Source organism: Balaenoptera borealis (assembly GCF_965194805.1).
Source record: "Balaenoptera borealis genome assembly, chromosome: 18".
NCBI classification, from domain to species: domain Eukaryota; kingdom Metazoa; phylum Chordata; class Mammalia; order Artiodactyla; family Balaenopteridae; genus Balaenoptera; species Balaenoptera borealis.
Window position 1 is genome coordinate 66,522,954 of NC_138877.1, and position 13,029 is coordinate 66,535,982.

General features: G+C 42.3%; 1 protein-coding gene and 1 long non-coding RNA gene across 4 annotated transcripts in view; one reads left to right on the plus strand and one right to left on the minus strand.

Annotated features, from left to right (window-relative positions):
• The window catches only part of LOC309616043, a 33,665-nt gene extending 31,950 nt beyond the window's left edge, over positions 1 to 1,715 (plus strand). For 2 of the 3 annotated variants that reach the window (XR_014237230.1, XR_014237232.1), the window contains 2 exons: positions 1,383 to 1,516; positions 1,603 to 1,715. This is a non-coding gene — a long non-coding RNA (uncharacterized lncRNA). The remainder of the gene's footprint in view (positions 1 to 1,382; positions 1,517 to 1,602) is intronic. The other variant, XR_014237231.1, reaches the window with a different exon arrangement.
• Positions 1,512 to 7,474, minus strand: OXGR1 (oxoglutarate receptor 1). The gene is made up of 2 exons (XM_082366168.1): positions 6,870 to 7,474; positions 1,512 to 2,650 (listed from the first exon to the last, which is right to left on the minus strand). Exon 2 carries the CDS (start codon positions 2,572 to 2,574, stop codon positions 1,561 to 1,563), a length of 1,014 nt encoding a protein of 337 aa, XP_082222294.1. The 5' UTR covers positions 2,575 to 2,650; positions 6,870 to 7,474; the 3' UTR covers positions 1,512 to 1,560.
• Between the last annotated feature and the right edge of the window lie 5,555 nt (positions 7,475 to 13,029).

The window sequence follows — 13,029 nt, forward strand, 5'->3', positions numbered from 1 at the left end:
CTCCGTGCTTCTACTGTCCAGGGCCTGGGTTCAATCCCTGGTCAGGGAACTAAGATCCCACAGGCTTCGCATTGTGGCCAAAAATAAAAAAGAAAAGAAAGCCCAGGAAAAGATGGCTCAGAAGGTAGTGGGTAGAGAGAACACCATCATCCAGAGAAGTTCATGCACAGAGCCGCTGGCTTTCCTCTTTCTCCTCCACATGCCTGCAGTCTCCTGACAAGCATCATAACTTAGGTCCAAGTCAGATGTTAAGTCCTAGAAAAGCCTGAAAATCATGGAGAGTTCCTATGGTACCCTTTTCTTTGTTTCAATCATCTATTCCGGCCTTATTCCATAACTGATTCTTAAAATTATTTTTGTTCTGTAAACATGGAGAACATAAGCTTCCAGTAAGTATAATAGCGGTAAAGCTACATTTTCAGAGAAAACAATTACCAGCCTATTCAGTGATTTTCAATTAGTTTATTAATTGTATCAACATATTTACCAGGGTTTTGAATATCCAGAGTAAGCATTTTCTCAAATATTTACATTTAATGATAATTAAATACACACAATTCAAAAATAGCTCTAGCTGTTATAATAGAGAACTTATTTTCAAGAGAGGCACAAAAGAGAAGGTATCTAAAGAGAATTAGTGTTTCCTGGAATATTTTCCCACAGAAATCAAAACAATGTTAGATTTTATTTAATACCCAATAAGTACATGAAAAGTACTTCTGTTCCCCTAAAAGTGCTCCTTCCTTCCCCAGGACATGTTGATAATTACTAGTACAACTTGATCATTTTTATAAATTCAATAACAATTTTTAAAATGATCTACAACAATAAAGACGTAATTCCCCTATTTGGGAATTATGTATGGACATCGATTATGTCCATACATAACTATGTATGCACAGCTATTTGTATGGACATCTTGGAATTGTCTCAAGGGTATTGTACTGGCTTGCTTTCATCTACACAACTGACTAAAGCCTAGTGAAAAACACAGTTTAATAATCTCAAAGCAAAGTTTGAAAAAAAATTAAAGATATGAAATTTTTAAAAAAGTGAGTATTGAAAAATATACAAATAATGCCTTGAGTAGTGTAGGGCCTCAATACAAATAGACCTGTGTATAAAGAAGCAAGAAACTGTGAATGAAAAGATTTGCTTTCTCTTGTCGTGGCATTAAAAACTGAGAGATTTACGGCAAGTAGGTGAACATCAATTAATATATATATATATATATATATACATATATATAATTTTATAAATTTATATATATAAAGTTGGTGAGACTAGATTTCCTCCCAGAGGGCCTTGAGTTCCCAGAGTTCCAATTCTGCACCTGAATACTTTACTGATACGCATGTATCCCATTCTTATATCTACCCAAGGGAGGATCTCAATAGACAGGTTGCAAAGACCTCGCAGCAGCCCTGCCCTGGCTCTGGCACATCATTACCTGAGTGCACAATATGTACTAAGAGTTCCACCAAGGGAGATAGTCTGGACTTCTTAGAAGTTACAGGTAAAATACCAGCATTTCTTTTTTGGCTGAGTATGTGAAACGTTTCAAGGGTTGTTTGAGTGACTGACTTTCTTTCCTTGCTCTAGGTCCCCACCTGCTTTGCATCTCACCATCGAGCAGACGGCCTGCTGGAAGTTGTTGCTGACCACCACATACAGTAACAGGTTGCCAAAGGTGTTCAGGGCAGCCAGTGGTCTAGAAACAATGTACGCCTCATGGATCTGATTCTCAATGGAGCAGCTGATGGAAAGCAGGCGAGATTCAATCCGAATGACCCTCAAGATATGGAAAGGCAGAAAGCATATATAAAACACGAGGAGCAGCAAAATGGTTAGTCTTCGAGCTTTCTGCTTAAGGCAGCTGTGCGTCTGCGGTCCTTGTGTTAGGGTGTAGATGATCATCGTATAGCAAAGCGTCACGATCACCAAGGGGAGGCAGAAGGTGGTCGCGGTCAAAATTAGATTGTACCATTTGATGGTCGTGAGGTCATCTGAACTGGTGAGGTCAAGGCAGGCGGATCTGTTGGTCCTGGTGGTTGATGTGATCAGAAAGGTTATGGGAATGACGGCCACCAGTGAAATGATCCACACCACCCCACAGGCCACCACGGCCCATCGAGTTTTATGGATGGAAAAGCAGCTCATCGGGTGAATAATGACAAAGTAGCGGAAGATGCTGAAACAGGTGAGAAACAGGATGCTGCTATACAGGTTAAAGTGGAAGCTGAAGCGGATAAACTTGCACATGAAATCCCCAAAGATCCAGTTTTCTCCGCTGGCGTAGTAGTGAATCAGGAAAGGCAGGCTGGTGAGGTACAGCAGGTCCGTGCAGGCCAGGTTCAGCATGATGATGGTGCTGCTTCTCCAGGGCCGCATCTTGAAGATGTACGTGGAAATTGCTACTGCGTTCCCGGGAAAGCCCACCAGGAAGATTATGCTATAAATAACAGGGAGGTAGTGCGTCTTGAGTGGGATCTTTTCATCAGTGCAATTTCCAAGAGCAGCTGCATAATTGGGGAAATCAGAAGCATTTGCAAAATCATCTAGTGGCTCATTCATGGTTGTCTCCTTTCATTTTGCAAGAAAACAAGAGAGTGCAGTTTGGCGATACGAATTGAGAGAAAGTACCTCGCTGCTAAAGGAAAAGAGAAAACATTAATGGTAGGGTAATGAAAACAATGATCCACTTTTCAATGAAAATTGCTCTAACAGCCTAAATTTGCCACTTTTTCTCTTTAATCTCCAAAGAGACCCTGCGGAAGAAATTGAATTTCAAAGAAAATGACTGTAAGGCAAGTTACTAAAGACATCTAACAATAATATAAAAGTTAAATACCATGAGAAGTAAAATGAAGGACTGGGGTGGAAAACCCCACGTTGTAGCTGTAGAAGACGACTTGGCCAGGCTGCTGTTGAGGTATACCCTAGAGTGTCACCATTAGAGACTTAACCACAGCAAGATCCGCCACTAATCACGTGTGAGGCACTTCACCAATGTGTTACCTCTAAACTTGACAAAACGCTGAGAACATTTCTTATTATCTCTATTTTACAGAAGAGACTAAAACTGCGACCTGTTCCTGGTAACACATCTAGTGGCACAGCTGGGATTTGAACCTGTGTTTGTCTGACTTAGAACCCATTCTCTTTCCAAACTGCCTCGCTGTGCTGCCTCTCAATCTGGATGACGCTAAATGAGGGATGCCATGGGAAGTGCAAAGGCATGACGAGACTGAAAACCAGACATTTCTAAAATGTAGATTTCATGCATTCCAACATTATATGTCCGGTGGATTTCATTTTCAAATTTCAGCTCTTCCAACCCATTTTAACACCTAACATAACTTGCTCATGTTGTGAGGGGTGTGTTTGCAGGGGGAGGTGGAACAACAGCTTCATGCAGTGTTAAGAGCTAGGGTGCTATTGCCAGAGGCCCTGACCTTGACTCTGCTTGGCCAAAGAGTAGTTGTATGTCCCTAAGCAAGTTGCTTACGCTCTCCAGGGCTGAAAGGAGTGGGATTTTAACCTTTCTTCTTCTTGCTTATCAGTGTTTTCTAAAATTTTGACTGTGAATTTCTGCATGAAGATCATTTAAAAGAAGAATTACTTACAATTAGGTTATTATTTGGATGTAAATGCTGTTGGTAAAATGCATCCACTTACATATTTATGGAGCGCCCACTGTGTATTAATTAGGCACTCTGCCAGGTCCTACAGATACCAAATGAATAACATGCACAGATGTACAAGCCACTATCTCAGTCTACTCGGGGAGATGGACAGAGAAATTATTTTAACAAAATACAACCTTACCTCATGGAACTGTCAATATATCAAAAAAAAAAAAAAAAAAAGACACGAAAAACACTTGGAACACTACTGGGCACATAATAAGTGCTCGATAAATGTCAGGTGTTAATCACTAAGTCCTTTGATAGATGAATAGTACAAGGCTACTGGTATTACAAAGAAGGGAGGGAACAGCTACCTAGAGAATAGGAGAGGGCACTAAAGGAACATCATTTAGGAGGGAACATTTAATCTGAAACTAGCAAGAAGAGAGGAAAGGCCTTCCAGGCAAAGGGAATAACATGTGCAAAGGCACTGAGGTGTGACAGAGTTCAAGAGGTTTCAAGAGAGATCTCAGAATGCATTTAAACATTTATTACTTTTATTCTGAATGAATTGGGGAAAGAATGGTTCAGGGATAGGAAGCCTGCCAGGCACTGAGGTGTGACAGAGTCCGAGAGGGCAGCTGTCAGGATCCACACGTGAGAGGCCAGTGCTCGCTGGGACCACGTATTACCAATCAAAAGAGAATGTTTCTCTCCTGGTTCAGTTAATTTATTCTCACTGGTATTGCTATTTGTAGAACTACCACAGACACCGAACTAGGGGTGACAGGAGACAGGCACTGCTGACCAGCAAGGGTGCTGTGAAACCAGGAAACCACAGTGGACAGCTTTTCCCTTGGCCAAAAGCCATAATGGGCTTATGCATGGATAGAAGGCAGTCATTTAAACCCAAAAGAAAATGGTCAGGGTCAGGGAGTCACTGAAGTAGCACTTTCTGAAGTCTGTTCTTAGCAAGTCAAGATTCAAGACTGCTTATCTGTCAGCTCCTTGAAAGCAGAAGCATGAAGTCACCTCGTACCCTAGGGGCCGACACACGTATTTATTGTGTCGGCCTCAATAAATATTGTTGAATAAAAGAATCATGACTAACATTAGCAAAATTTATCTTGTGCCGAAAAGCTAGTAAAGCAGCAACGGTTACTCAAAAAAAAAAAAAAGTTTGATACTTTAATGGATTTTAAGCTAAGGTGCAAAATTAATTTCTGTCATTGCAAATAAACCCCTGCCATGTTATAGGGCCATTTTAAACCATAATCATATCAGGAAAAGGCAGGCTGTAGGTAGAAACAACCACCTTATTGTTTTGAAAAACAACAGTGCAGCTTGGGATTTATTGAACAATGACTGACGAATTGTAAGGGTGCAGGGGTTGACTAAGAAGTGTCACCCCTCTCCCCTAAACCTCACTAAAAGAATGGTTTGAGTTTACAAAATATGTGTGAAGTTAAGAACAGGAGACAAAAACTGGTCAGGGCTGTGAGCGAAGTAGAATGAGGCAGTTTCTTTCCTCGACAGTTCCAGAGTCCTGTGCAATTCACTGCTGCCACCAGAGCACCGGATGGCCACAAAGGCACCATTTCTATTCAAAGGACATTGTGGAATGATGTGGTGTATTCCCTACTGTGGATCTCAGTCATAGGGTGGTTACAGACCACCGAGGACTACCGGACTCTGTATAAACTAGAAAGAATGATCTATTAAGCTTCAACATAACCAGATGGATACGTTTGAACTAAACTAGATGCCACACAAATAAAAGCAAGCACCAAAGATTTGGGAATTTTTTATGATGGAAAAAAACCTCCATAATTTTAGCCTCTACTCTTTTCTCTGAAATTTGGAAGAGATTGGGAGTGTTTGAGGCTAGCTGCAGGATGTCAGTGTTTGGGGAATGCACAGCTCAGGACCGTTATCCTAAGGCCAGCCTGCATATGAACCTCACAGACTGGGATTGCAAGCTTCTGTGGATAAAGAAGGCAGGACGGGACGTGGTATCTACTCAGGGTGCAGCATAAGCTACTTTGTGTCCATAGAGGATTCTTGCCCACTTGGTGGGAACAAGTCAGGTGGGATTAATGAAGCAATGTGGTTTTCCTAGGGTATCTGATAATCTTGTAATAAACTCCTTATCCAACAGCCCCCGACTCCTCTGCAGCTCCCCCTGCCACACCCTGGGTTCTTCTGGTGCTGAAAACCCAAGGCTAAGTTGACACCCATTCTCTCCTCCTTTTCCCAAATTTCCAGTGGACCAGGGAGGGATAAACTTGGAGCACTGCTCCTCTCACCCTCCCTCAGAGGCCTTGGAAACCCCACAGCTAGGGTTGCATGTGGTTACCAAGAAGAACCTTGGAGAGACCTTTCATTCACAAAGATTCATCTTGGTTTCCTCATCTACATATTTGTAAACTAATTTAAATTCGTACTTGTGGAAAGCAGACCAGTTCTCAGCCCAGACACACTTGTGAAGAGGGTGAATGTTGTCCTCCCTGGACAACTCAGGTGCCCCGACGACCCTTAGGACCTGACACATTGATGGGGCCCAAAGGTATGATTTTAGCTCTTTGATCTTTGATATTCTCCAATCAAATAAAATCTATGGAAATGCACACACAGACACACAAAAGTTTTACATCCAATTTGGAGGTTTAGAGACAATCCTAAACTTGTTCGCTTAATCTATAGCAAAGAAACAAAACAAGATATAATAAAGGCATTTCAGGGGAAAATGTTTTGTTGGTGTGCTTGCTGAGGGGTTTGTGGGGCGGCGTCTTTGGGCTTTGCTAACACCATAAAGCCCAGAAGCATACAGTGTGATCTAAGTACGCATCCGGAGGGTGGAATCAATCGATGTCAGAGATGAACTCTCTGCCCCCAAAGTCCCCACGCTTGGTCGTGAAAAAGGTAGGAGAAATCCATAGTCTGGAACTTCTCCAGGCCTTCCTGAGACAAATCTCTGGCCATTCTAGGCTTTTATTTTGCCCACATGCGCCCCTGCCCCCTGCCAGGATGTGGGGTTGCTACTGCTGCCCCGAGATAAGAAGTTGGGGGCCTGGGGCTCTGGCCTTCGCCTGGTCCTGCAGCAGAGACGTGCCGGGGGGCTCTGTTCCCACTGGCTCAGGGCGTCCCGCAACCTGGGTCCCCGCTCCCGGATCAGCGCAGGTGCCCCGTACCCGGCTCCCTCCCGCCCGCGGGGCCCGCTCCCCCCGGATCGCGGCTCACCTGGCACCCCAGGCGCGGCCGCCGTGCGCCCCGAGTGGCCGTCGGAGCGCGGCTGCGCCCTGGCGTCGGACAGTCGGAGCAGAGGCCCGCGCGCCGCCCTCGCCCCTCCCACCGCTCGGAGCCCACGCAGCAGGTGCGCCCCGGTCCCGCCCAGCAGGCAGGGGCCAGCGTCCTCCCTCGCCCACTTTCATGGCCAGCAGAGTGACAGCAGTTTCCTCTCCTGGGGATCGCTGGACATCATGTCTGTTTTGCGCTAAACTGCCCAAAGGGAGTATTCGCAGAGGAGCAAACACAGCCTGGCAGGAGGGGCTCTTGCACCAGGGCAGTTGCGGTCCTGGGTCCTGTCGTCTGGGTCCAGAACTATCACCTGCTTGCCCACAGTTCACGGCCTTTCATTTAGTATGGGGTGGAAGCAACTTAAATTCCGGCTCTCTAAATTGAAGACCTCCGCCAGAGGGTCTTTTCACTGTATGCAATTACAGGCCGGCCCTCCACAGCTCAGCAAAGTGGTGCAAAAATAGTTTGTAACTGTGTGGGGAGAGCACGTGTCGGAATCTCCAGATCTAGGACGCAGCCCTCTTGCCATAACCTGAGAACAGCATTTTCCCGTCCCATCCAAGAGAACCGGGCTCTGAATCATTGGATCCTGAGGTCCCTGACGGCATCAGAGACAAGTTTTCTGTATTGCCTGATGGGGACGTGTGGAGAAAGCCCCCTCTCCGCTCCACCGTGAATGGGCACTGAATGCCCCTTTTGCACTATCATGTTGATGGGCATTAAAGCAACCAGTCCAACCTCTGGGCGTGCCAGCCTGCAGGAGCAAGAATGTTAAACTAGGCATCCCAGAGCCCAAGTGAGAAGATCCTCCCTTGCTGATGGTTGGGACAGCACTATATTAGGTATTTTTATTAGTATGCTTATCATTATTTGAGTCCCAGCCTCTCCCAGGAAATATTTTGCATCAGAGAAAAATTATTCTCCAATTTTACTATTTCTAATCACTTCCTCAATTCCTCATGTGGAATTATTTGATCCTATTTATTTCCAATCCATCCACAGATTCATTCAACGGACATTTGCTGATCGATTAATCTGTATCAGGCACTGGGGAGTTAAAGAAGAATAAAACTTGATCGCTGCCTTCCAGGAGCGCGTATCCCTGAGAAAAATAAACAGTTAATTTAAAAAGTGATTAGGGTTTGACCCTGGAAAATAAGGGTGCTGTGAGGAATATAAGTCAATTGTAAGAGAGAGAGAGAGAGATCACAAGAAGCTTTCGGAGTAAAAGATGTTTGAGCATTTTCCCTTGGTGATCAAGATGTCCATATAAAGAGGAAATGGCTTAGAGGGATTATTTAAAAACAGGTATTGGGTCCTAGAATTTTAGATGTGGAAAGGATGTTTAAAAATATCCAGTCCTAGGAATGTAAAATGGTGCAGCTACTATGGAAAACAGTATGATTGTTCCTCAAAAAATTAAAAATAAAGTTACTGTATGATCCAGCAATTCCACTCTGGGTATATTCCCCAAAGAATCAAAGTCAGAGATTCAAAGAGATATTTGTACACTCGTGTTCATAGCAGCATCATTCACAAGAGGCGAAATGGGGAAGCAACTCAAATGTCCACAGGTGGATGAAAGGATAAATAAAAAGTAGTATGTACATACAAGGGACTCTTACTCAGGCTTTAGAGAAGAACAAAATTCTGACACATGCTACAACATGGATGAACCTTGAGGTCATTACATTCAGTAAAATAAGCCAGTCTTAAAAGGACAAATACTGTATGATTCTGTTTACATGGGGTGTTGAGAGTAGTCAAATTTATAGAGACAGAAAATAGACTGGTGGTTGCCAGAGGCTGGAAGTAGAAGGAATGGGAAGTGTTTGTTTAATGGGTACAGGGTTCAGTTTTGAAAGATGAAAACAGTTCTGTGCGAAACTCTCTGAAGATGGCATGGGTCTTCACGCCCAGAGGATGACGATAATGATGGTAGCACGACAACGTAAATGTACTTAATGCCACTCAACTGTATGTCTAAAAATGGTTAAGACGGTAACCTTTATGTCATGTGTATTTTACCACAATTTTAAAAATTCTGTTGAAAAACCCATAGTTATGGTCTCACTTTACAAAGGAGGTCACTAAGAATTAGAGACGTCCAGGTGACAAGCCTGAGCACACAGCCAGGGAGGCCTGTGTAAGACCAAGGCATCAGCCCTCTGTCCTGACTGCACCGTGCTGCTGGTAGCTGGACCACTTGATGGAAGCCATTGCTCTATCAGAAAACAATGTGCTTTAACCCGACACTCTAAAATGGCTCCATCAACAAGGTGATTATGAGCAACTGTCTTTTTTATCTCTTAATATTTATCTATAAATATTGTTTCTTATTACAACTTGAAGTCCTCACCAATAAAGTAGTCGTTTCCAGGAAAATAGAAAATAAAATAAAATACTAACTGATAGATCTTAAACGTCTCTGATTAAAGAGAATGATATAGTTTATATGTCTTTAAAACAACTTGCCTTAGAAAAATGACGTCACTAATTTAGACTATGTTTTAAACTTCAAATTTAGGATCTGGAAGTAGTCTTTTACCAACCCTAAGTCAAAGACTCATATAAGGGTAAAATTCAACTTCCCTTTAACATTGGTCTCTTGCCCAGATTCAGAAATGCGTTTTCTTCTTTAAAATGAGCACCCAATAGAACAGAATTGCAGCATTTAGATTCATAGCTATTTGAGCAGTACAGGTGCCACCTGCAGTGCGTTGCAATTGCTCCTCTGAAGCAGGGGATGGGGTTTAGCTCCACGATAGATAATCTGGCTACTCAGAACTTCTCTAATTAGGAAGCACTGACATCTTAAAGCATCCTGCTCCAAAAGCCCTGTGAGACTCTGCAGAGAAGGCAGATTCAAGTAGCATCCTCCAAAGGCAGGAGGAAGAAGAAGGAGTAACATGTTACAGCTATCCTCTTCTTCAGAGTTGAGTGAGAAAGGAAAAAGTCATTGGTGATAATGTGGGCCCTACAATTTCTCTCTCCCCTGGTTATCATTCCCCATCATTCCCGACCATTTGTATTAACCATCTCTATTCTTTTATTCGGATGCTTTGATATCTGGGGCTTTGCTGATGGGGAGAGACTGCCTCTCCCAGAGTTAGCCAATTCCTAGAGATAGTAAACTCATCAGAGAGTGTACTTTCAAATGCAAACCAACCAATCCAGAGCCCATAGCCCAACCACCTTCTTTATTGGGATGTCACACTCTGGCCCACCATCCACCTGCCCTAATCACCCCAGGACCAGGTACCAGACAACTAGGGTCAGCCCCTATTCCCCAGAGCCTGCTGAAATTATTCAAACTAGCCAGTCCTAAGCCTGATACCCTGCCTTGCCTGGTCCTTCTCATGGAAACCACAGTAAAGTTTCTTGCCATATTTCCCCCCTCCTTCTGCCTCCTGATCCACACTGGTGCTTCCCTGTGTGACCTCCTGAGGTGTGGTGTACCCCCTCCACTTGGGATCTGCTAGTATAACAAACTACCTTTTCAATGGCAATCATCCCCTGGTATGTTGGCCTCACCACACCTGAATGATAATAAAACTTATATTTTGAAACACCATTCATGGCCTTGTCAGGCTTTTTTGTAACTTTGGCCACAACATGATACGTCTTGGTAGGATAGCAGTACTCTCATGAGATGAACTGTCTTGATTTAAAAAAGAAAAAAAGGTTAACTTTTTTTCTAATGCCTTTAAAATGGATTGCTCAGTGAAGATGCGTCGTTTAGATAAAGCAAGGTTTTGATCTATACTAGGCAGCAAATTCAGCTATTGCAATGCCTCCCAGATTCCTACAATATTTCTTCAGTGAGGAGGAAGACTTTATGGTACAGCAGAGAGAGTCCCAGAAGTTTGAGACCTGAATTGTAGTGTTTGGAAAGCAACTCAATTAGGTGGGAGAGGAAATTCCCTTTCTAGGTCTCCATCTAGGAAAAGCAGATGTTGGGCAGGTCAGTTCCAGATTAAAGGGATCTCAGTTTTGAAAACTTAAGAGAAACTCCAAGCTTAGTTGCTTAGAAGAGTATGTATGATATTGCTGTGCTAATGTGAGTCCCCTGCCATGCTTCTATGTGAACATCTTTTGATGATTTTTTAAATGTTTTCACAATGATATGTTCTTTGAAAAGAGGCTTTTCTGGGGAATTTAGAGAACTATTAGGAAAGAGGTTGACTAGGTTGTCCATCCTTAGATCCAATCCCAGTATAATCTGGAAGATGGCATGGGTCTTCTAGGTGGATAAAGAGCCAGGCAGTCAGTAGAGCTAGAGTGGATGGGCACAGCTAAGCATGGGGCTCCCAGTCTGCCCAGGAGTTTTAATGTGAAGTATGGTAACCAATGGAAGCAGGGAGAAATGGATATTGGAGACTAAGGAAAATGTCATATAGAAAAGCCAGGGAATGGAGAAAACCATCATCAAGAAAATGAGCTCTTTGCCTTTGCTGGTGCAGGGTCCTCTGCTTTGACCATCCTTCCCATCTCATCTTTCTGGCTTGAATCTTAACAAAATACACCACTAGTCTATGATTATCTTTGTCCAGAAATATATTTTCTTCTCTGAATACTTACTGTACTTATAGTATGTACCATACAGTCTAGCATGTATTCATTTGAAACTGATTAACAGTATGATAAACTACAATGGTTTTAAAACTTGAGTCTTGCCTAATCAACAAAATTGTCTATATCTCGAGAGAGGAGTTTATATTCTCCTCTTTGAATCTTGCCGCACCATCAATCTGTGTATAGTAGACTATTACAACCACCTACTGTTGTTAGGTAATTATTACTATAACCATGAATCTGATTCCTCATTTGACCTTGATTAATACTAAAATAGGTTTTAGTTACTAGTTGAGACTGAGCTGTCTCCCACTGGCCTCTGTGCAGTCAGTTGAACATATGAAAAAGGACGTGGGGAAAGAGTGGCCAAGAATTTAACAGAATGAACACTAAGCTGAAAGACTGAATGGGGCAATTAGGAAATCACTGCTGGCCCGAGAACAGTTCAGTCACGTGGTAGGGGTTGAAGCTAGTTTGTGCAGTGGGTAGAGCAGTAAAGTGGGAAGTTACAAGTGAATTAGGAGGGATGGGAAGAAAGAAACAAGGACGTAGCTTGAAGGCTGACACATTTAAGGGAAAGATTTTATTTATTTATTTATTTTTAGGTTAGAGAAACCCTAAGCATTATTGTAGAGTGAAGGAAATAAAAAAGCCAATGGAGAAGAAAAGATTGAAGTATAATTAATGGGCAAGGAACATGACACGATAATACTAGCTGGGAGGTATGACTCAGCAAATAATAAACATGTGTTTGAATTCTGGCTCCTACCTTTATAAGCTGTATAATTTCTTTCTTTAAACCTCATTTTGTTCATTTGTCAAACTAGTTAACACACCATACAAAGTTGAAAATGATTAGGATAAATTTTGATTCTTAAAGTTGACTATACATTGTAAATACTTTAAAAAGTTTAAAAAATACTCATGCCAACCATGGCTGAATTTCAAAAGCATTACACTGAGAAAAAAAAAAAAAAAGCCAGAAACAATGAACCCACTTTGTATGATTCCATCAAGATCAGGCAAAAATAATAATCATCACCATCATCATCATCATCATCATCAACATCTATGAGGATAAAAATTACAGTAGTAGTTGCTTCTGGAAGGAGAGGAGGGTTGACCCAAATGCGCAAGAGAAAACTTTCCAGGTTGATGTAAATGTCCTATATCTTGATTAGGATGTTGGTTACTGAGATGAATACATTTGTTAAAACTCACTGAACTGTATACTTAAAATCTGTGTAAAAATACTGTATGTATTTATACTTTGATTAAAAAATAATTAACCCCAAAGGAAGATTTGATTTAATTGGTATGGGAAGTGGATTGGAAATTGGGATTTTTATAAGCTGCCCTGGTGATTATAATATAAAGAAAAGTTTGAGAACCACTGGGCTAAATCATCTGCTGAGATTGAGACTGAGATTGTGAAGAAGCGACCTTGAGAAATTTGAGAAAGGTTTGAAATTAGAAAGTGGGTTGAATGGGTACAACCTTTGTTCTCAGGGTATGCTTGTGGATTATC

Coding starts and splice junctions, on each gene's coding strand:
- OXGR1 (XM_082366168.1), bottom strand. CDS start 2,574: ATGAATGAGCCACTAGATGATTTTGCAAATGCTTCTGATTTCCCCAAT.